Source organism: Eptesicus fuscus, chromosome 14 (genome assembly GCF_027574615.1).
Source record: "Eptesicus fuscus isolate TK198812 chromosome 14, DD_ASM_mEF_20220401, whole genome shotgun sequence".
Classification (NCBI taxonomy): Eukaryota; Metazoa; Chordata; class Mammalia; order Chiroptera; family Vespertilionidae; genus Eptesicus; species Eptesicus fuscus.
The window spans coordinates 69,341,317-69,361,866 of record NC_072486.1 but is presented as its reverse complement, the minus strand read 5'-3'; the positions used below and the strand labels follow the sequence as shown (position 1 = coordinate 69,361,866).

Below are 20,550 nucleotides of genomic sequence, written 5' to 3'. Positions count from 1 at the left end.
GAAAATGTCAAGGAGGGGGAACCAGGAAACATGAAGAGAGTTAAGACAGGTAGAAAGTAACAGCCAACCTTGACTGAGTGCAAAAGTTTTTAAGAGAAAAACTGATCAGTGAAGGACTATCACGGATGAACATTTGAGAAGTGGTGTCAAAAGATACAAAAAGACAACGCACAGGACTACGGACGTCTAATACAGGCTATTTGCTCAACATAATCTAAAGTTATTCCTAGCACAGCCCATTAGACATGAAGGCTCCATCCGTTATTTCTGCTTGCTATTTTTATTTATTTTTTTGCGGATGCAGGTTGTACGTATAGATCAATTTCATTAGAATGACGACGAGACGGACCGCAAAATAGAATATATGAGAAACTATTGAGAACTATTTGTGCATCTTTTAATATGGGAAATATTCACTCCATATTTAAAATAAACTCTTTCAGTGACATGGAAGCCAATCAGACGTCCTGTTTACATTTTGGGGAGTGGATACTGAGGCTAAATTCCAGCAGCGAGTTCTGCTTTAAAGAGTCCAAACTGCCTGAACTTTGCTGGGTATTCTAGCGTCAGAACCTTGGCTATTTTTCCTGCACTCCTCGAAACCCAGGACTCACAAACAGCGGGGCCGTAATCACAGCGGCAGGCACAGGTGAAAAGTTGTTCCTAGCCGTGTCCTGCAGACGCAGACACCTCCCGTCAATCCCTGTGCAAAAATCAACAAATAAACACGGGCACCGCATTTTGGATTCTGTTGCGCAGCCTTCGCCCTGGCGCCTGGTATTTGTAGTTCCCGTGTGAAAAACTGCCGGCGGGTTAACTTGCTGCAAAGGGAAGAAAACTACAATTCCCACAACGGCGCGGGCGCAGGCACGGTCGGCCTACGTCACTGCCCCAGCCAGCCAATGACAGCCCCGGGCGGCAGTGAGGCAAGCGCCGTCAGGCGCCAAAGTGGTTTTTTTTTTCCCCTTTTCTTTTTTTTTTCCCACCGAAGCTGAGCGGGCGCTGCTAGCGGAGGCGCCATATTGGAAGGGACAAAACTCCGGCGACAGCGAGTGACACAAATAAACCCCTGGATCCCCTCGTCCCCCAAGCGCTAAAGGCCGCGATGTTGTACCTAGAGGACTATCTAGAAAGTGAGTGGGCGGCGCTGGCCGGGGCCGTCTGTGGGACCTGCGGGCGGGCGAGAGCGCGAGTGGCCGGGCAGGCGGGATGGCGGGGAGGGAGGGGGAGGCGGGGGATGTTTCTTTCTCACGGTAACTGGCAGCCTCGCTCAGGGTTGCCGGCTCCCTCGACCCCCACCCCACCGACGCACGCACGCACGCACGCACGCACGCGGTGACGTAGGCACGTACTTTCGCCGTTGGCCCCGCCCCTCTGACGGACTCTTCCTTTGACAGTGATTGAGCAGCTTCCAATGGATCTGCGGGACCGCTTCACGGAGATGCGCGAGATGGACCTGCAGGTGCAGAGTAAGTCGGCGCGTTTGCTCTTGTTTGCCGCGCAGGTTCAGTGCCAGACTTACTTGCTATCGACTCCAGCGCCTCTGCTCTTTGACTCTCTGGCTGATTAGTACCTAGGAATTGTCAAAAAGAATTCAATGCCAAATCTTGCCTCACTCTTCTGTTCTCCTGGCGTTGACAAGAGGAGATATTAGAACACGCCTGTGATCCTCTCTCGGATTTTGGACTGTGCAATCAACGTGTCTATACCTTCATTGGGACTGTAGATGTTTTAATGCACAGCGGCATAGATGTTAAAATTCTGACTTTGAGCCTTTATGTATTGAACATATATTTTAGCATTAATACTTTTGTTAAAGTTCATCGTTTTAAAATTTTTTTCAAGAGCAGAAAACAAACAGAAGTATGGGTTATATGCAGTTTTTTTAGAGACCCTTGGAATGTCACATTTGAAAAGTTACGCATTATAGAATGTATTCTCAGTTGTCAACAGCGGGGTATTTTGTTAATCAGAATGAGTGAGGGAAATAAGATTTTACTGTAAAGCTTCTTGTATGCCATAATAAAATTTTTGGCTCCTCTTCTTATATCAGTGATAGTGGGTAATTCTGTGACTTTTTCCCAAAATTAACCTTACTCTTTCATAGGGCAGTATTTGGTTCATATGATCTTTTTTTTTTTTTCTGTGAAGTTTCTTAAAATTGTTCAGGATTCAGAGAAGGTCAAGAATCAGTGCTTCTGGAGATAAGAAGGCCAATACATTGAGCAAAATTACACTTAAAACAAGGAAAACCCGGCCAGTGTGACTTGGTGGGTGAACATCCACCCATGAACCAGGAGGTCACGGTTCTATTCCTGGTCAGGGCACATGCCCGGGTGGTGGGCTCGATCTGGTGGGGGGTGTGCAGGAGGCAGCCTATCAGTGATTCTCTCTCATTGATGTTTCTCTCACCTGCTCCCCTCCTCTCTCTAAAGTCAATCAAAACATATTTAAAAAACAAAAACAAGGAAACAGTGATGAGTACCAAATTTATGTTGATCATGTTTTGAAAGAACCTCACAGTCCTTTGTGAAGTGAATATAATATAGCTGTTCACTATCTTGTCTAGATACTATATTAAAAATTAAGAATGTGAAATTATATGGTACATAATGAAAGTGAATAATCAAGTGTACCTTTTGGCCTTGTGTCACGCCCTTTGTTGGGAGAAATGAAGATAACTCTACTTAAATTCTTTAAATGATATGAATGGCTGGCCTTGTGAGAGTATATCTGCAGAAAATAGGTTTTTTGATCCCATTTATTCCAGCTGTGTTTAAGCTATACATGAAATGTTTCTCACGCTGCCAGGTTTTCTTAGAAAAGTGGGGGTGGAGGAAGATCTGGGATGTGGGGCCTGATAGGGAGGAAGGAAGTACCATGAAGAGGGATCAGAGAACCAGACATTCCAGAGGGTGGGAGTCTTGAGGTAGCTAAGAACCTGTTCTTTTCTTCCCCTCGCTTCTCTGCCCCACCAGCACCACACACGTTTCCATACCCATTGTTCAGGAATACACTTTTCTCAGCCTGTTGTCAGTTTCATGTGGCACATAATAGGAGGCGATATGATGTGGAAGGCGCCTTCTTTTATTCAGTATATTGTGGTGTGCAAGTCTGAATTGTGTGTTTCTCCAGCTTGCTCACAAAGTTCATTGTAACTTTAATGTAGTTGAAATGCTAAAAATTTGCCAAGGTAGCAGTTATCAATAGGTTTGAGCACAGATTTTGAAGTTCATTCAGATCTGAGTTCATTTTTGGGCTTTACTGACTTCTCATTGACCTTGGTCTCATTACCACTTCTGAGGGTTTTTCATCTACAAAATGAGAATCATCTGGGAATTAAAATAATACAGATAGCCCTAGCCGGTTTGGCTCAGTGGATAGAGCCTCAGGCTGCGGACTGAAAGGTCCCGGGTTCGATTCCAGTCAAGGGCACAGGCCTGGATTGCAGGCTCGACCCCCAGTAGGGGGCGTGCAGGAGGCAGCCAGTCAATGATTCTCTCTCATCATTGATGTTTCTATCTCTCCCTCTCCCTTCCTCTCTGAAACTAATAAAAATATATTAAAAAAAAATAATAATACAGATAAATTAGAACATACAGTGCCTGATCGAAAGTAGGCACTCAATAAGGAGTAACTTATTTTATGCTTTTTTATTATTTATTACAAATTTTAAATTCTCTTGCAATTTGGACTTAGATTATATAAATTAGATTATATAAATTAGAGGTTTTTAAACTTACATTTTTTATAATAATTAGAATTTTCTAAAGTTAATAGGTGTGGATTAACAAAAGAGACTTCTTAAGCAAATAAGTTTGGAAATGCTTATTTAAACAAAGGAAAATTCTCTTAAAAATTAACTGTAAGACTTCTCAGAATCTTTAAAGAGCTATTATTTCACGGAAAATCTCCAAAAGAAGGATATAGTAAAAATGTTTTCCTTAATTTATGTGGCAACAGAATCCCTTTTATTTATTTTTCTTCTTTTAGCAGTCATGGAATGACTATTCTTGGCACACATTTAGGAAAAAATGTATCTAGAATAAATAATATACTATATTAAGTGAATAAATGATTGTACCTACTGCTTTTAAGGAGATGATCATGTGTTTAAGGCCATATAGCAAGAGGTTAAAATTGTCTTTATCATTTTTTCTCATTAAAAGAATGTGTCAATTTCCTAGTGGTACTTACAATAAGACATCGTGTTTTGACACATTTGGCTGATTTAATACCGTAACCTTTTGACCCAAGACTGTACTATTCAGAAACTACAGTATAGAGCCTATCTATATTGTTGACTACTTTGACTATTGGAAAAAATTTTGAAATAACAACAACAAAAATAAATTGTTAGTAGGGGAAATTGTAACTTTGTTTTTTACTAAGGTAATTAAGGCATTCTGTATTTACAGAATTAAAGCTGCCATATTTAAAGTTAGTGACCACGTGAAGGAGTGTATATTGTCAGATATTTGTTTCTTTCCCCAAGTCAAAGCATGTATATTCAGTGTCTGAACTTGGTCGTCTAAATATGAAATGTTTTTGTTATGTCATAGATGCAATGGATCAACTAGAGCAAAGAGTCAGTGAATTCTTTATGAATGCAAAGAAAAATAAACCAGAGTGGAGAGAAGAACAAATGGCATCCATCAAAAAAGTATGTTCAACATTCTGGGTGATTTGTTGGTTAAAATTGGGACTCTGAGAAAGATATTTTAAAAATAAATAGTTTCTGGATATCAAAATGTGGGAAAGTTACCAATGGCTTCTTAGAATTTAAATAATTTGTTGTGTTTTAGAGCTTCATTGAAGCATTTTGGTAATTTATTTAAAAGTTGTTTCAGTAATTAGTGACTTTTATTAGAGAGTTAAGAGCCATAAAAAAGTACACTTTTAATTAGCAGGACTTGAAGCATATTTTTTTATATTACTAGGTACCCAAGTTGGTGTTATCACAGAAGAACAGAATCTTAAGAGCTGAGAAGGATTCTTTAAAAGTATTTTAGTTTAAAACTCTAAATTCATACATGAACTAGGCCTAAAAATAAAGATTTATTTGAGTTTTTAATTAGTTGTATAGTACTTATAGCTGTCTTTCAGATTAGAATGGATTTCAGTTCTCCCTACGAGGTTTGCTTTAAGGATATGATTTAGTTTGTTTGGGATTCATTGAAAGAACTACTTCAGACACCTGGCTTTGGTGATGACTCTGCCATTTAGCTCTGTGACATGGGACAGGTCCATTAATATCTCTGAGTAATAATGACTCCCCCAACTCCAACCTACATAGAATTGTTCAAGGATCAGCTAATAAATTTGAAAACTACAAGTTTAGAGTAGTGGTGTCATTTATTTTACCACATGGGGGGAAGATTATTTCTGTTAAGAGAAAAAGAATTTAGAATTTATGACAGATTTGGTCCTGGCTTAGAGGATACGTGGAGGCTTAGGTGTGTTTGAATATAGACATCACATATATACACCCCAACGTCATTCATTATCCCTCTAATCTGTTAAGGTAAGTTTTTGGTGGAGTGCAGCTTGCATATACTCTGAGAAGTCTGACTCTCCGGGGACATTTCATAGAATCTATTTTTTTAAATAATAATTTGCTTTCTACTGAGGAGAATCTAAAGTATAGGTTGAGCTGTATGAATTGATACCTAACTTAAAATGAGAGTTATACAGCAATTGGAAAACAGAGACATTCAGGTTAGCATTTTTTCAGTAGTTGTACTTTTATAAAAAACATGTTTTAAAACTGGAGACTTTAAATGTTATTTACAAATTAGATAAATCTTAACTTCAAAAAAAATTTAAAGGAAAAGATCTAGTCATTACCGTATATAACTTTCATTAGTATAGAGTAGCGGTCCTCAAACTTTTTAAACAGGGGGCCAGTTCACTGTCCCTCAGACCGTTGGAGGGCCGGACTATAGTTTAAAAAAAAACTATGAACAAATTTCTATGCACACTGCACATATCTTATTTTGAAGTAAAAAAACAAAACGGCAAAAACACCCGCATGTGGCCCGCGGGCCGTAGTTTGAGGACGCCTGGTATAGAGGCTAGACTTGGAATAGTATTTATCTTTATTTATATCTTTTCTAGGAATTCTGAACATCTCTAATTCTTGGCCATTGTGCGTAATTTCTAAATCTTAACTGGGTTTTTATTGCTTATTTAGGATGACTGACAGTGATAACAAGGAATGAGAATGAGAATGTGGTTTTATGTCCTAGATACACATATTTTAAGATTATTAATTTATTCTTGAAATGCAAATGTTTTTATTTAGGATTACTATAAAGCTTTGGAAGATGCAGATGAGAAGGTACAGTTGGCGAACCAGATATATGATTTGGTAAGTAAAATTAATGTGCATGCTATGCCATAAATACTTGAATTGTGGTCACTTTAAATTTATTTGCTTAAATGTAAAAGGAAGAACCGAATAAAACATTTAATTTGAGAGTTCAGAATCTGTTTGGTTTCTGTGTGGAAAAGATTCCTGTAGTGTCTACAGTGTTAGGTAAACAGGTCAAGATCCTTACATTTTAGCCAAATCTATATTGCTTTCAAATTGTATCTGATGTTAGACTTTTTGTTTGTTTGTTTAGCTTTCTTTTAGTAATCTTTTTCTTCTTAAGGTAGTGTGTTTAGTTTCCTGATAAATCATATTGAGATTGTTTCTGTGGTAAAATACACATAAGATTACTGTGTTGACTCTTGGTAGTCAAATTAGAATGAAGAAGAGAATCATTTGAATCAGTGTTAATAGATCGTACTCAACTATCCAGGGATGTCACTAGGCAGTACACAATTGGCTTAGGTGGCAAAAATGGGAAATAGTAGACTAAATAAACTTTTTAAAAAGGTTCTTTTTTGCTGCAGCAGCGCTTATAAAAGATTGAAATTACTAAGTAGACAGGTATATGCAATATTTCTCAAACTGGTATAAGTATGGTGCTCTTTTTAATGTGAAGTGTCTTCTTGAAATAGATACTTTAGTTAATATCATTTCTGGTTTGCCTTAAAGCAAGTTGAAACTGAAAACAAATGTTCACTTTTGGTGAACTTCAGTATACAGATTTTTTATCTTATTTTTGTAGTCACAGTCCTATTACTGAAAAAGTAACATGTAAATATAAATGCCATTGGTGAGCAAGACACAAGAAAAAAGGTGCACTTATGGTGTACATTGTAAATGCTTACACAAAACTAGTAAATATTTGTCATGTATAGAAAATGTTTAGTTGTTTTTATATAGTGAAAATATTTTGTGGCTATAATAACCTAGGCGTGTTTGTTCTTACAGTTATTCTGAAAACAATTTCATAAAAGATACGGCCTGAAGAAAGGCAGAGGGGGTGGTGGCTTCATTTATTGTGGAATGAAAAAAAGTTCTTTATTATTTTGGCCTTGAATCTTCTATAATAATAAAAGCATAATATGCTAATTAGACCGGACAGCCGAATGTCCTTCTGGACAAAGCCATGGCAGCAGGGAGGGCTGAGGGTGGCCGCAGCGGCCGGCAGTGGCAGCAGCGGCGAGTTGATGGGGGCAGCGCCTTCCCCTGATCGGCCTGGTTGCCTCCCTCAGAGGGAGGCCAGACTGTGGCTTAATCCGTCAGTATCCCCTGAGGGCTCCTGGACTATGAGAGGGTGCAGGCTGGGACCCCCTCCCCCACCTCGAGTGTACAAATTTTCATGTACCAGGCCTCTAGTTATATTTATAAACATAGAAAAAGATAGTTTTCTTTGAATCCAAGACTAATTTTTTTAGTAGTATTCTTTCTCGCCTTTAATGACTGTATATATCAATCTTTGTATATGGATTACCTGCTTTTTATTATTTATTTACTTACTGTTAATCCTCATCCGAGGATATTTTTCCATTGATTTTTTTTTAGGGAGAGTAGGAGAGAGGGAAAGACAGATAGAAACATCAATGTGAGAGAAACACATCAATTGGTTGCCTCCTACAGGAGACCCAACCAAGGCCCGGGTAGGGGAGGAGCCTGCAACCAAGGTATGTGCCCTTGACTGGAATCGAACTGGACTGTTTGGTCTGCAGGCCGACGCTCTATCCACTGAGCCAAACCGACTAGGGCATAGACTACCTGCTTTTTAAATCATATAGCTCTTTGGTTGTACTCTGTTTAGTTTATATTTTGTGATTTTGCTTCTTTAAATATGTGCTTTTTAAATGTGTGTGTTTGTATCCATCTGTTACTTATGAACCACAGTGTTCATTCACTCTGTGCTTGGTATAGTGGAGTTTACCTAAGTGTAATGGAGGAATAAAGAGAAAATATTACAAATGGCTCCTATTCTCAAAGTAAGCTAGTTGGAAAGTCATGCCCTCAAAGTAAGGTAAAGATCCTGAATAGGAACACGTAACAAAGACTAATGCAGTTGAGTATTAAGGGATATCTGGTAAAAGACTGAACTAAGTCGTGCGGAATTTTTGTTGATTTCTTAGAGGGTATGAGATGAGTTTTGAGTAGAATTTATTCAGAGGCTTGGGTCTGGATTAGGTACTATATTGAGGGGAAAGTATTTCACTGAGAAATAATGGATAAACAGAATGAAATGAAAATGAAATTCTTTGAGGAGGATAGATTAATTAGACTAAAAGAGTGAGGTAATAGCCCTGGCTGTTTTGCTCAGTGGTTAGAGCATCAGCCCACAGACCAAAAGAATCCTGGATTCAATTCCAGGTCAAGAGCACATAGCTCGGTTGCAGGCTTGATCCCTGTCCCTGGAGCTCATGTGGGAGGCAACCAATGTATGTGTCTCTCTCACATCAATGTTCCTCTCTCTCTTTTTTTCTCTCTCCCCCCCCCCCCCCACTCTCTAAAAAAAAAAAAAAATCAATGGAAAAAATATCCTCTGGTGAGGATTTAAAAAAAAAAAAGAGTAAGGTAATAAAAGGTGATGTATGTAGTAGACAAACAACAGTGTGGTGATTACCAAAGGAAAGGGGGATGGGGAGAGGTAAGAGAGAATAAAGAGGATAAATGGTGAGGGAAGGAGACTTGACTTGGTGTCGTGAACATACAATACAATATTATAAAAATGTACCCCTGAAATATATGTAATTTTATTAATCAATGCCACCCCAATAAATTCAATTTTAAAAGATGATGTAATAAATTTAATAAAATGTAATCAAAAGCAAGTGTCCATATCAGAGCCATACAGACATGAATTCAGCTACCTCACTGATAGCAGGAAAAGTTATTTAATCCTGGAACTTCAGTTTCCTTATCTGTAAAATAGAGTATTAATTTGTATCTTACAGGAGGATTTACCACATATTATGTAATGCTCTTAGCTTGGCAGATAGTAGGCACTCATTCCATTTTTAAATTCTCACTCCAGCCGAGACCGGTTTGGCTCAGTGGATAGAGCGTCGGCCTGCGGACTCAAGGGTCCCGGGTTCGATTCCGGTCAAGGGCATGTACCTTGGTTGCGGGCACATCCCCAGTAGGGGGTGTGCAGGAGGCAGCTGATCGATGTTTCTCTCTCATCGATGTTTCTGACTCTCTATCCCTCTCTCTTCCTCTCTGTAAAAAATCAATAAAATATATTTAAAAAAAAAAAAAAAAAAAAAAAAAAAAATTCTCACTCCATCTCATTTCCCTAACTGCCATTTTCTACTTTCCTGAAGGCACTTCTCTTTCAGCTCTGCCACCCTGAACCTATTTAATTCCCATTCCCCGGTATTTCTAGCAATGATTTCTCTTTATTCTTTTCCTTCTCCTCTCCCCTTTCCTCCTTCCTACCTTGCTCCCTTATTAATTTTTTCCTATTTCTATTCGTCCCTTCCTTTTTTAATACTTGGTTGCTATTTCAGGTGACCATCATCTTCATAATATAAAAATCTATTCTTCTTTGAGATTTAATATTAATCATCAATATCACCCTCTCACCTTTTTGGCCTTTTTCCTCCTCCTTGAATATCGCTCATAATGGTTGCTACCCTATTCAAGTGGTTCTCTTGTAGAGGACACTCTCTTCCCATCTGCTACCTCAGCTTCAGAGGCCAGGAAGAGCAAATGCCACATGGTGAAAACTTGTTTTATCAAATGCCAGTTTTACCTTCTTTGATCCCACAGACCCCACCCAAGTTGAGAAACATTTTTCACTGCTTTTCCATGTATTCTCTTAGTTTTGATAATCATGCATTAATTATTTCTCATGCTCAGACCTGGCTTCTGAGTCTATTCATCTTATTTGAGAGTTTCCAGGCCCTGGAACTCTGTGAATTAAAACTTAACTCTTAGACTTCCTTTTTTCTTCTCTTATTCCCTCCCACTCCCCAACACACACACACACACACACATTTTCTTTATTGTGTTTTTTTTTTAATTGTTGACACTGTTACAGATATCCCCATTTTACCCCCTTTTGCCACCTTCCACCCAGCCATGGCACCCCCACAGACCTTTGCAACATTATTATCTGTGTCCATGGCCTATGCATATATGTTCTTTGGTTAATCTCTTCCTGTACACTCAGGCCCCTCCTCACTGAAATCTGTTCCTCTGTTCCAAGTATTTATATCTCTAGTCCTATTTTGTGCATCAGATTATTTTGTTCATTAGATTTCACATATAAGTGAGATCATATGATACTTAAACCTTCTCTGACTGACTTTATTTCACTTAGCATAATATTCTCCAGATCCATCCATGCTGTTGGAAAGGGTAAGGATTCTTTTTTACAGCTGTGTAGTATTCCATTGTGAAATGTTCTACATCTTTTTTATCCACTTTTCTACTGATAGGCACTTGGGCTGTTTCCAGATTGTGGCTATCCTATCTAATAAAAGAGTAATATGCAAATTGACCGTCACTCCAACACAAACTATGGCCGCCCTCATGTGGGCAAAGATGGCTGCTCCATGTGGACACAAGATGGCCTGCAGGGGAGGGCAGTTGTGGGTGATCAGGCAAGCAGGGGAGGGCAGTTAGGGGTGACCAGGCTGGCAGAGGAAGGCAATTGGGGGAGATCAGGCCAGCAGGGGAGGGCAGTTAGAGGGACCAGGCCTGCAAGGGAGGGCAGTTGGGGCGATCAGGCCTGCAGGGGAAGGCATTTGGGGGGACCAGGCCTACAGGGGAGGGCAGTTGGGGGGGACCAGGCCAGCAGGGGAGGGCAGTACAGGGGACCAGGCCTGCAGGGGAGAGCAGTTAGGGGCGACCAGGCTTGCAGGGGAGAACAGTTGGGGGGGGACCAGGCCTGCAGGGGAGGGCAGTTAGGGGCAATCGGGGCGGCAGGGGAGCAGTTAGGCGTCAATTAGGCTGGCAGGGGAGTGGTTAGGGGGTGATCAGGCTGGCAGGCAGAAGTGCTTAGGGGCAATTAGGCAGGCAGGCAGGCGAGCGGTTGGGAGCCAGCACTCCTGGATTGTGAGTGGGATGTCCGCTTACGGACAGTCGGACATCCCTCGAGGGGTCCCAGATTGGAGAGGGTGCAGGCTGGGCTGAGGGACACACACACACACACACACACACACACACACCCCTACACGATTTTGTGTACCGGGCCTCTAGTGGTAAAAAATGCTGCTGTGAAGATAGGGGTGTATATATTCTTTCTGATTGGTGTTTCAGGATTTTTAAGTTATATTCCTAGAAGTGGGATCACTGGGCCAAATAGCAGTTCCATTTTTAATTTTTTGAGGAAACTCAATACTGTTTACCATAGTGACTACTCCAGTCTGCATGTCCATCAGTGGTGTAGTAGGGTTACCTTTTCTCCTCTTCCTCACCAGCGCTTGTCATTTGCTGATTTGTTGGTGATAGCCATTCCAACACGTGTAAGGTGAGACCTCATTGTCAATTTATTTGCATCTCTCTGATGATCAATGACTTTGAGCTTTCTTTTAAATTTTATTTTTTTAAAATATATTTTTATTGATTTCAGATAGGAAGGGAGAGGGAGAGAGAGATAGAAACATCAATGATGAGAGAAAATAAACTATTGGCCACCTCCTGCACGCCCCCCACTGGGGATTGAGCCACAACCCAGGCATGTGCCCTTGACCGGAATCGAACCTGGGACCCTTCAGTCCGCAGACCGATGCACTATCCACTGAGCCAAACCGGCTAGGACACTTGGAGCATTTTTCATGTCTCTTGGCCATTGTATGTCCTCCTGGCTATCGAAGTCCATTTTTTAATTGGATTGTTTGTCTTCCTTTTGTTAAGTTGTAGGAGTTCCTTATATATTTTGGAAATCAAGTGTTATCAGATGTATCATTGGCAAATATATCCTCCCATGCAGTGAGTTCCCTTTTCATTTTGTTGATGGTTTCTTTTGCTGTGCTGAAGCTTTTTTTGATGTAGTCTCACTTACTTGCTTATTTTCTCTTTTGTTTCCCTTGCTGTAGGAGATATATTGTTACGAGAGATGCCTGAAATTTTGCTGCCTATGTTTTCCTCTGGGATTTTTATGGTTTCATGACTTATGTTTAAGTCTTTTATCCATCTTGAGTTTACTCTTGTGCATGGTGTAAGTTGGTGGTCATTTTTTTGCATATTTCTATCCTATTTTCCCAACACCACTTATTGGAAAGACTGCCTTAATTCCATTGAATGCTCTTGCCTCCTTTGTCAAATATTAATTCACCATAAATAAGTGGGTTGATTTCTGCTCTCTCTGTTCTATTCCATTGATCTAGATGCCTGTTCTTATAACAGTATGAGCCTCTTTTGATTACAATGGCTTTGAAGTATAGTTTGATATCCAGTATTATGATGCCTCCTACTTTGTTCTTTCTCAAGACTGCTGCAGCTATTTGGGGTCTTTTTTTATTCCATTTAAATTTTTGGAGTAGTTCTAGGTTTGTGAAATATGCTGATGGTATTTTAAGAGTCTCATGCTCTACCAACTGAGCTAGCCGGGCACTTCTGCTGATGGTATTTTAATAGGGATTGCATTGAATCTATAGATTGCTTGGGTAGTATGGACATTTTAATGATGTTAATTCTTCTGATCCATGAACACAGTATATGTTTCCACTTGTTTATATCTTCCTCTGTATCTTTTTTCAATGTCCCATAGTTTTCCAAGTACAGGTCTTTTACCGCCTTGGATAAGTTTATTTCTAGATGCCTTCTTTATTTTTGTTGCTGCAATGGTAAATGGAGTTGTTTCTTAATTTTTCTTTCTGAGAGTTTGTTACTGGTGTATAAAACTGCCACCGATTTCTGGATATTAATTTTGTATCTTGCAACTTTGCCAAATTCATATACTAAATCTAATAGTTTTTTTGTGTGTGCAGTCTTTGGGTTTTTCATCTATAATATCATGTCATCTGCAAACAGTGACAGTTTGACAAAGGAGGCAAGAGCATACAGTGGAGTAAAGACAGTCTCGTCAATAAATGGTGTTGAGAAAATTGGACAGATACATGCAAAAAAATGAAACTAAACCACCAATTTACACCATACACAAAAATAAACTCAAAATGGATAAAAGACTTAAATGTAAGTCGTGAAACCATAAAAATATGGAAGAAACCATAGACAGAAAATCTCAGACATCTCTCATAGCAATATGTTTGCCGATATATCTCCTAGGGCAGTGGTCGGCAAACTCATTAGTCAACAGAGCCAAATATCAACAGTACAACGATTGAATTCCTTTTGAGAGCCAGATTTTTAAAATTTAAACTTCTTCTAACTCCTCTTCTTCAAAATAGACTCGCCCAGGCTGTGGTATTTTGTGGAAGAGCCACACTCAAAGGGCCAATGAGCCGCATGTGGCTCGCGAGCCACAGTTTGCCGACCACGGTCCTAGGGCAAGAGAAACAAAGGAGAATAAACAAATGGGACTACATTAAAAGTAAAAGTTTCTGCACAGCAAAAGAAATCATCAACAAAATGAAAAGGGACTCATTGTTTGGGAGGATATATTTACCAATGATACATCTGATGAAGGTTTAATTTCCAAAATATATAAGGAACTCATACAACGTAACAAAAGGCAAACAATCCTATTAAAAAATGACCAAAGGACCTAAATAGATATTTCTCCAAAGAGGGTGGGTACACAGATGGCCAAAGACATATGAAAAAACACTCAAAGTCACTAATTATCAGAGATGCAAATTAAAACAACAATGAGATACCACCTCACATCTGTCAGAATGGCTATCATCAACAAAGCAACAAATGACAAGTGCTGTGAGGATGTGGAGAAAAGGGAACCCTAATACACTGCTGGCTGGAATACAGAGTGGTGCAGCCATTATGAAAAACAGTATGGAATTTCTTCAACAAATTAAAAATGGAACTGCCATTTGACCCAATGATTCCTCTTCTAGGAATATATCCTAAGAATCCCAAAACACCAATTGGAAATAATATATGCACCCTATGTTCATACCAGCACTATTTATAATAGCCAAGATCTTAAAAGAGCCCAAGTGTCCAACAGTAGATAAGTGGATAAAAAAGAGGTGTAACATTAACACAATGGAGTGCAGTGCAGCTGTAAAAAAGAAGGATCTCTTACCCTTGAAACAGCATGGATGGACCTGATGAGTATTGTGTTAAGTGCAATAAGTCAGCCAGAGAAAGACAAGTATAACATGATCTCACTTATATGTGAAATCTAATGAACAAAATAAACTAATGAACAAAATAGATCCAGATACCTGGAAGCAAGGAACAGACTGACAAATCTCAGAGGCAAGGGGTGAGTGGGGGGCAGGAAAGATTATCCTACCTAATGAAAGAGCAATATGCAAATTAACCACCACTCTGCTACATGCACAAGCCACGCCCACCAGCCAGTCAGAGCAAGTATGCAAATAAACCCAACCAAGCTGGCTACAGCCACAGAGAGCAGGAGGGAGGCTTGGGTTTCCCAGGCAATGGATGAAGCCAAGCTTTCCACCTGCCCTTGCCAGCCTAAGCCTCCACTCAAGGCTACAAAGTTTCAATTATAGAAGGTAAACAAATCCAAACAGAAATGGCGGCAGCCACTGAGCTGGAAAGAGCAGGAGGCTAGGGTTGGCCCCCGCTTTCCACACACCCTGGCTGGCCCAGGCCTCCGCTTAAGGCTACAAAGTTTTAATTATAGAAGATATACACAAACCCCAACAGAAACGGCTGCCGGCCATGGAGTGAGCAGGAGGCTTGGCTCCATTCCAGGCTACAAAGTTTCAATTGTAGAAGGTAAATAAATTCCAGATACCAGGGCCTCTACTTGGGTCGCCAGGGGGCGTGGCTGGCCTGCAAACCACCACAGGCCCCTCGCTCAGGCCGCCCCACGCCCCAAGGGAACCCCCACCCTGATCTGGGACACCCTTCAGGGCAAACCAGCTGGCCCCCACCCGTGCACCAGGCCTGTATCCTATCTAATAAAAGAGTAATATGCAGATTGACCATCACTCCAACACACAATATGGATGCCCCTATGTGGTCAAAGATCCTGCCCCCATGTGGACACAAGATGGCCAGCAGGGGAGGGCAGTTGGGAGGCACCAGGCTTGCAAGGGAGGGCAGTTGGAGGCGATCAAGCCTGCAGGGGAGGGCAGTTAGGGGTGACCAGGCCGGCAGAGGAGGGAAGTTGGGGGCAAACAGGCTGGCAGGGGAGCAGTTAGACATCAATCAGGCTGGCATTGGAGTGGTTAGAGGGTGATCAGGCTGGCAGGCAGAAGCAGTTAGGGGCAATCAGAAAGGCAGGCAGGTGAGCAGTTGGGAGCCAGCAGTCCTGGATTGTGAGAGGGATGTCTGACTGCCCTTGAGGGGTCCCAGATTGGAGAGGGTGTAGGCTGGGCTGAGGGACACCCCCGCCCCCTGCCCCCGTGCACGAATTTCGTGCACCGGGCCTCTAGTATGCATATATAACAGACAATAGTGTTGTGAAGGCCTGGGTGCTAGGGGTGGTGTCATGGAGTGGGGCGTCCATGGGGGAATAAAAATCAGCCCCACTTGGCACTCTAATCTGCATGGCTAGCCCCAGCTGGGCAGGGCCTCTTCCCAGGCTCCCACCTTCCCAAACATCTGTCTTCTCCAAACCATCAAACCAAGTAGTTTGGGCACAGAGACCCAGCAGCTTAGCAGTGGGGGAGAGGTGCCACTCATGCCCAAAAGATCAATTGTGCATGACCAATCATCTTTCCCAAACCACACAGGCTAAGTCTCTGACCAACTTTCTGCTCAAAGTCCTTCTACAGAATAGAGGGCCTGTCAAAGTCACTGCTGGATGTACCTAGCAGACCCCTCTGTCCCCGAGCGCTGCTTCGTGGCCCCTTCAGCAGTCCCTAACCAGAGTGAGCTGCCCAGGTTGATGTTATAAGGAAGACATCACTGTGCTTGGGATGGTGCTGTCCAAACTGATCCTCACTAATTCCCACTGCTGGATGCTATGTGGACTCCCTTTTTTTTCTCTGTTGCTCTCCATTGGGGATCCCTGCATGGAGCTGAGACCCTGTGCTCCCAGTGGGAGGGCTCCGCTGCCACAATATCCCTCAGGCCTCCCAGTTGTACCTGCGCGAGGAGACTCCTGTGCTTCCCCCTGTGTTTCCCGTTCTCAGTATTTCAGATCAGCTACACTTCCCTCTGGTCTTTCAAGATAATTGCTCTGCAGTTTAGCTGCGAGGCCAGTCCAGAGTTGAGAGCAAACAGATGGAGATTCCAGATGCAGCCATCTTGGAATTCCCACGTTTTCTTTCTTAATCTTAGCAGAACTACTGACCTAGTCGTTCACAGTGGGATACTGAAAGTCATCCGAGTCTCTTCTTTGTCCCTAACTTCTCCACATTTTGTTAATCTCCATATCTTGTTCATTTTACTTTCTAACTACCTCTCATTATCCCTTCCTCTCCACTTCAGCCTGCCGTAGTTCAAGTGACTTTAAAATAAAAAAATTGACTGGAATGCCTTTCCTTTCATCTTTGCTTGGTAAACTTTATCCATCTTTCATAATCCTGTGTAAGCATTGCTTCTTTATTAAAGTCATCTCAATCATCTTGATAGTTGTCATTTATATCTAGAAGAGACTTGACCATTTACAACAGAAAAGCCACACAAGAGTGATTTAAACACATGATTTATTTTTCTCTTTGGTAAAATAACTATTAGAGGAGGCAGTCCAGGGCTTGTATGGCTACTTCAACATCCTCAGTGCCCCAGACTCCTTCCAGTCTGTTCCCACTCTGGGCAAGTAGAATTGCAGTAGGGGATTACTCAAAAGGGTGCATTTAGCAGTTTCAGTCACCTCCTTTAAAGATCCTCCCTGGAAATCTCACTAGCTGCAAGGGAGGCTGAGGTATGGCACATTGCCGGCCCAGGTATGTGGGATTCTGTCAGGGAAAAGGAGAGAAGGCATATTGAGGAGGTGATACGCAGTTTGTGCCTTGCCCTAACCCTCAACAACATCATGCCAGCCTCCAAATCATTGTTAATCCCAGGAATTTATTATCACTCGAATCACATTGTAATTATTTATTTACCTCTTGTTGGTGTGTTTGCGTTTTCCCTGCTCTAAATGTCAAGAACCATGTCCTCTGTAAATATTTGTGGAACAAAATCACCTGAATAAGTTGATGGAGAAAAAGGAGCAGTAACATGACTCCCAAGATATGAGTCTGAGGGATGGATAGAGTTTAATGGTGCCGTTGTTGGTGTCAGATATATTTTAGTTGGGTCACTATTTCTCAGAAGGCAATAGAGTTACATTTTAGTGTGCTGAGATTGGTTTGGTAGACTGCAGTGCAAATCGCTTCTTTTCAAAGTATGGCTTTAAACCAGGAAAAGCGAAAGTCATACAGTTCAGATCAGTTTAGTTTCCTTTATGGACTCATTTTCAGAGACCAAACAGTCTTATGATCCATGTTTTTGCTCAGATCTTTTCGGTGTCCCTCTCTTTCAATTGCTCTCAATTTTATTAGTTTCCTCAGTTAGGATAGATTTTCTTCTCTGATACATAAGCTCATTTGGAAAGTTCTTCTAAAACAGAATTTATAGATGTGCCTTCAACAAAAGGCTCTGGTATAAAAATATTAACACTTATTGTGATACATGTGTCTTGGAATTTTTAAATAAAAAATATCTTCTGCTTAATAATTATACATTTCATAGAAATTTATCATTCTTTTCAATTTCTTTTCTTTTAGAGAAGTTCCTTTTAAATCATGACAAACATTTATTAAATGTTATTAGACCTTACTATACAGAGTAACAGCAATACGGGACTTCCAGTTAACTCATTCCCAATAAAGTCTTATTATTTTTGGAAAATAAAAAATATTAGAGGCAACCAGGGCCCTGAGAGTAGCTGAGGTTCTTAATTATTCTGTACCCTCAGAGCCTGGCTCAATAGACTAGTTGAATTGTATACAAAAGGACAACAAAGACTTTGTATGTGATCTAATCCAGTATTTTCCACACCTTAATCATTTGCATTAAAAACCTTTAAGGTTTTTATAATATCTCCATTACACCTCTCTATTTACTAAGTACCGTATTTTCCGGTGTATAAGACGACTTTTTAACCCAGGAAAATCTTCTCAAAAGTCGGGGGTCATCTTATAAGCCAGGTGTCATCTTATAGGGCGGGTATATCCCAAACTCTATATTTTAACTGGAAAAGTTGGGGGTCGTCTTATACGCCCAGTCATCTTATTTGCCGGAAAATACGGTATGTTTTTAAAAAATATATTTTTTATTGATTTTTTTACAGAGAGGAAGGGAGAGGGATATAGGGTTAGAAACATTGATGAGAGAGAAACATCGATCAGCTGCCTCCTGCACACCCCCTACTGGGGATGTGCCTGCAACCAAGGCACATGGCCTTGACCAGAATTGAACCTGGGACCCTTCAGTCTGCAGGCGGATGCTCTATCCACTGAGCCAAACCAGTTAGAGCACTAAGTACATTTTTAAATGAAAGTTTAAAACTTAAAAATTTGATATTACTTATATAAATGGAAACTAGCATTGCAAATAAATAATTATTAAAATGTTAACACCAATTATACACCCTCCTTGGAATTCTTGTGCTTTGTGCGTTACACCGTATTGCCAGAGTGGCTTGTGGTATTTGAACACTTTGTGCTTGAGGCCAAGAAATTTACTTTATTAGCCTCACAAGTAATTGCAATCAAACATAATGGAATCATTGACTTGTTAAAGTAGGGAGGTCACTAAATGGATTTACCATCTCAAATTGTTCTACTCCCCAACATATCTATACTAATAATATAGGAATATGCAAATTGTCCAGGATGCCGTCACAGTAACAGTAATGACTGAACAGCAGGCTGCGTGGGGTGACCAGGCTGGCAGGGGGCACAGTTGGGGGCAACCAGGCTGGCAGGGGGAGGCAGTTGGGTGCAACCAGGCCGGCAGGGGGGGGCAGTTAGGGGCGACCAGGCTGGCAGTGGGGGGCAGTTGGGGGCAACCAGGCTGGCGGGGGGCAGTTAGGGGCGACCAGACTGGCAGAGGGGGGCAGTTGGGGGCAACCAGGCAACTGTGGTGGCAGTTGGGGGCGACCAGGCCAGCAGAGGGGGGCAATTGGGGGCAACCAGGCTGGCAGGGGGGGCAGTTGGGTGCAACCAGGCCGGCAGGGGTGGGGGCAGTTAGGGGCGACCAGGCTGGCAGTGGGGGGCAGTTGGGGGCAGCCAGGCTGACAGGGGGAGCAGTTAGGGGTGATCAGGCTGGCAGGCAGAGGCAGTTAGGGGGATCAGGCTGGCAGGGGGGCAGTTAGGGGCAATCAGGCAGGCAGGCAGGTGAGCAGTTAGGAGCCAGTGGTCCTGGATTGTGAGAGGGATGTCAGACATTCCCCGAGGGGTCCCGGATGGAGAGGGTGCATCCGAATTTCGTGCATCCAGCCTCTAGTCTATATATATATATATATATATATATATATATATAAAAGTGTAATATGCAAATCAACCGGACGGCAGACTGACCGGTGGGCTATGACGCACACTGACCACCATGGGGCAGATGCTCAATGCAGGAACTTCCTCCAGCCATCAGGCCCCGATTGCCTGATTGGGGCCTGCTGGCCAACTTCTCGGTCCCTCCCCCTGGCTGGCAGGCTCCAATTGCCCAATGGGGAACTGGGGGTGGGGGGGGGTGGCACGTGGCAGCACTGGGGCCCTGATCACCCTGCTGGTTGCCCCACACACAGAGGGCAACTGGCAGTGGCAGCAGCAGGGGGTGGGGCCAGCTGCTGGCAGCCTGGAATGATCATGCCTGATCACAGGCCAGGTCTAGGGACCCTGCCCATGCATGAATTTCATGTGCCGGGCCTCTAGTCAACAATAAACATCCAAGTGAAAGTTTTTATAAATATTAAAGAGAAGTTAAATTCTGGCAAGATTTAACATTTGAGAGCTTAGAATGCTATGTACTTGAGAGGTGAGTAGATGGTACATAGCGTAAGTGTAAAACTACAGTATTTTTATTCATAGATCATTCACTCTGTAAACAGTGGCACCTCTACTGATTCAGTTCTTCATAGTGGGAGAGTATAACTTTCACTCAGCAGATATTTATAGAACTCCAGCTATAAACAG

At 41.8% G+C, this 20,550-nt stretch overlaps 1 protein-coding gene across 7 annotated transcripts in view; it reads left to right on the top strand.

The window, feature by feature from the left end:
* The first annotated feature begins 960 nt into the window (after nt 1-960).
* Nucleotides 961-20,550, top strand: part of ING3 (inhibitor of growth family member 3) — a 36,332-nt gene continuing 16,742 nt past the window's right edge. For 5 of the 7 annotated variants that reach the window (XR_008558183.1, XR_008558182.1, XR_008558181.1 and 2 more), the window contains exons 1-4: nt 961-1,133; nt 1,398-1,469; nt 4,563-4,663; nt 6,305-6,370. Coding sequence is in view for 4 of the 7 variants with exons in the window: in XM_008157585.3 (XP_008155807.2) it covers nt 1,106-1,133; nt 1,398-1,469; nt 4,563-4,663; nt 6,305-6,370 (267 nt within the window). In the remaining 3 variants the exon portion in view is untranslated. Of the gene's footprint in view, nt 1,134-1,397; nt 1,470-4,562; nt 4,664-6,304; nt 6,371-7,324; nt 7,431-20,550 lie in introns of those variants that run through there. The other 2 variants (XM_054726676.1, XM_028134037.2) reach the window with 2 other exon arrangements.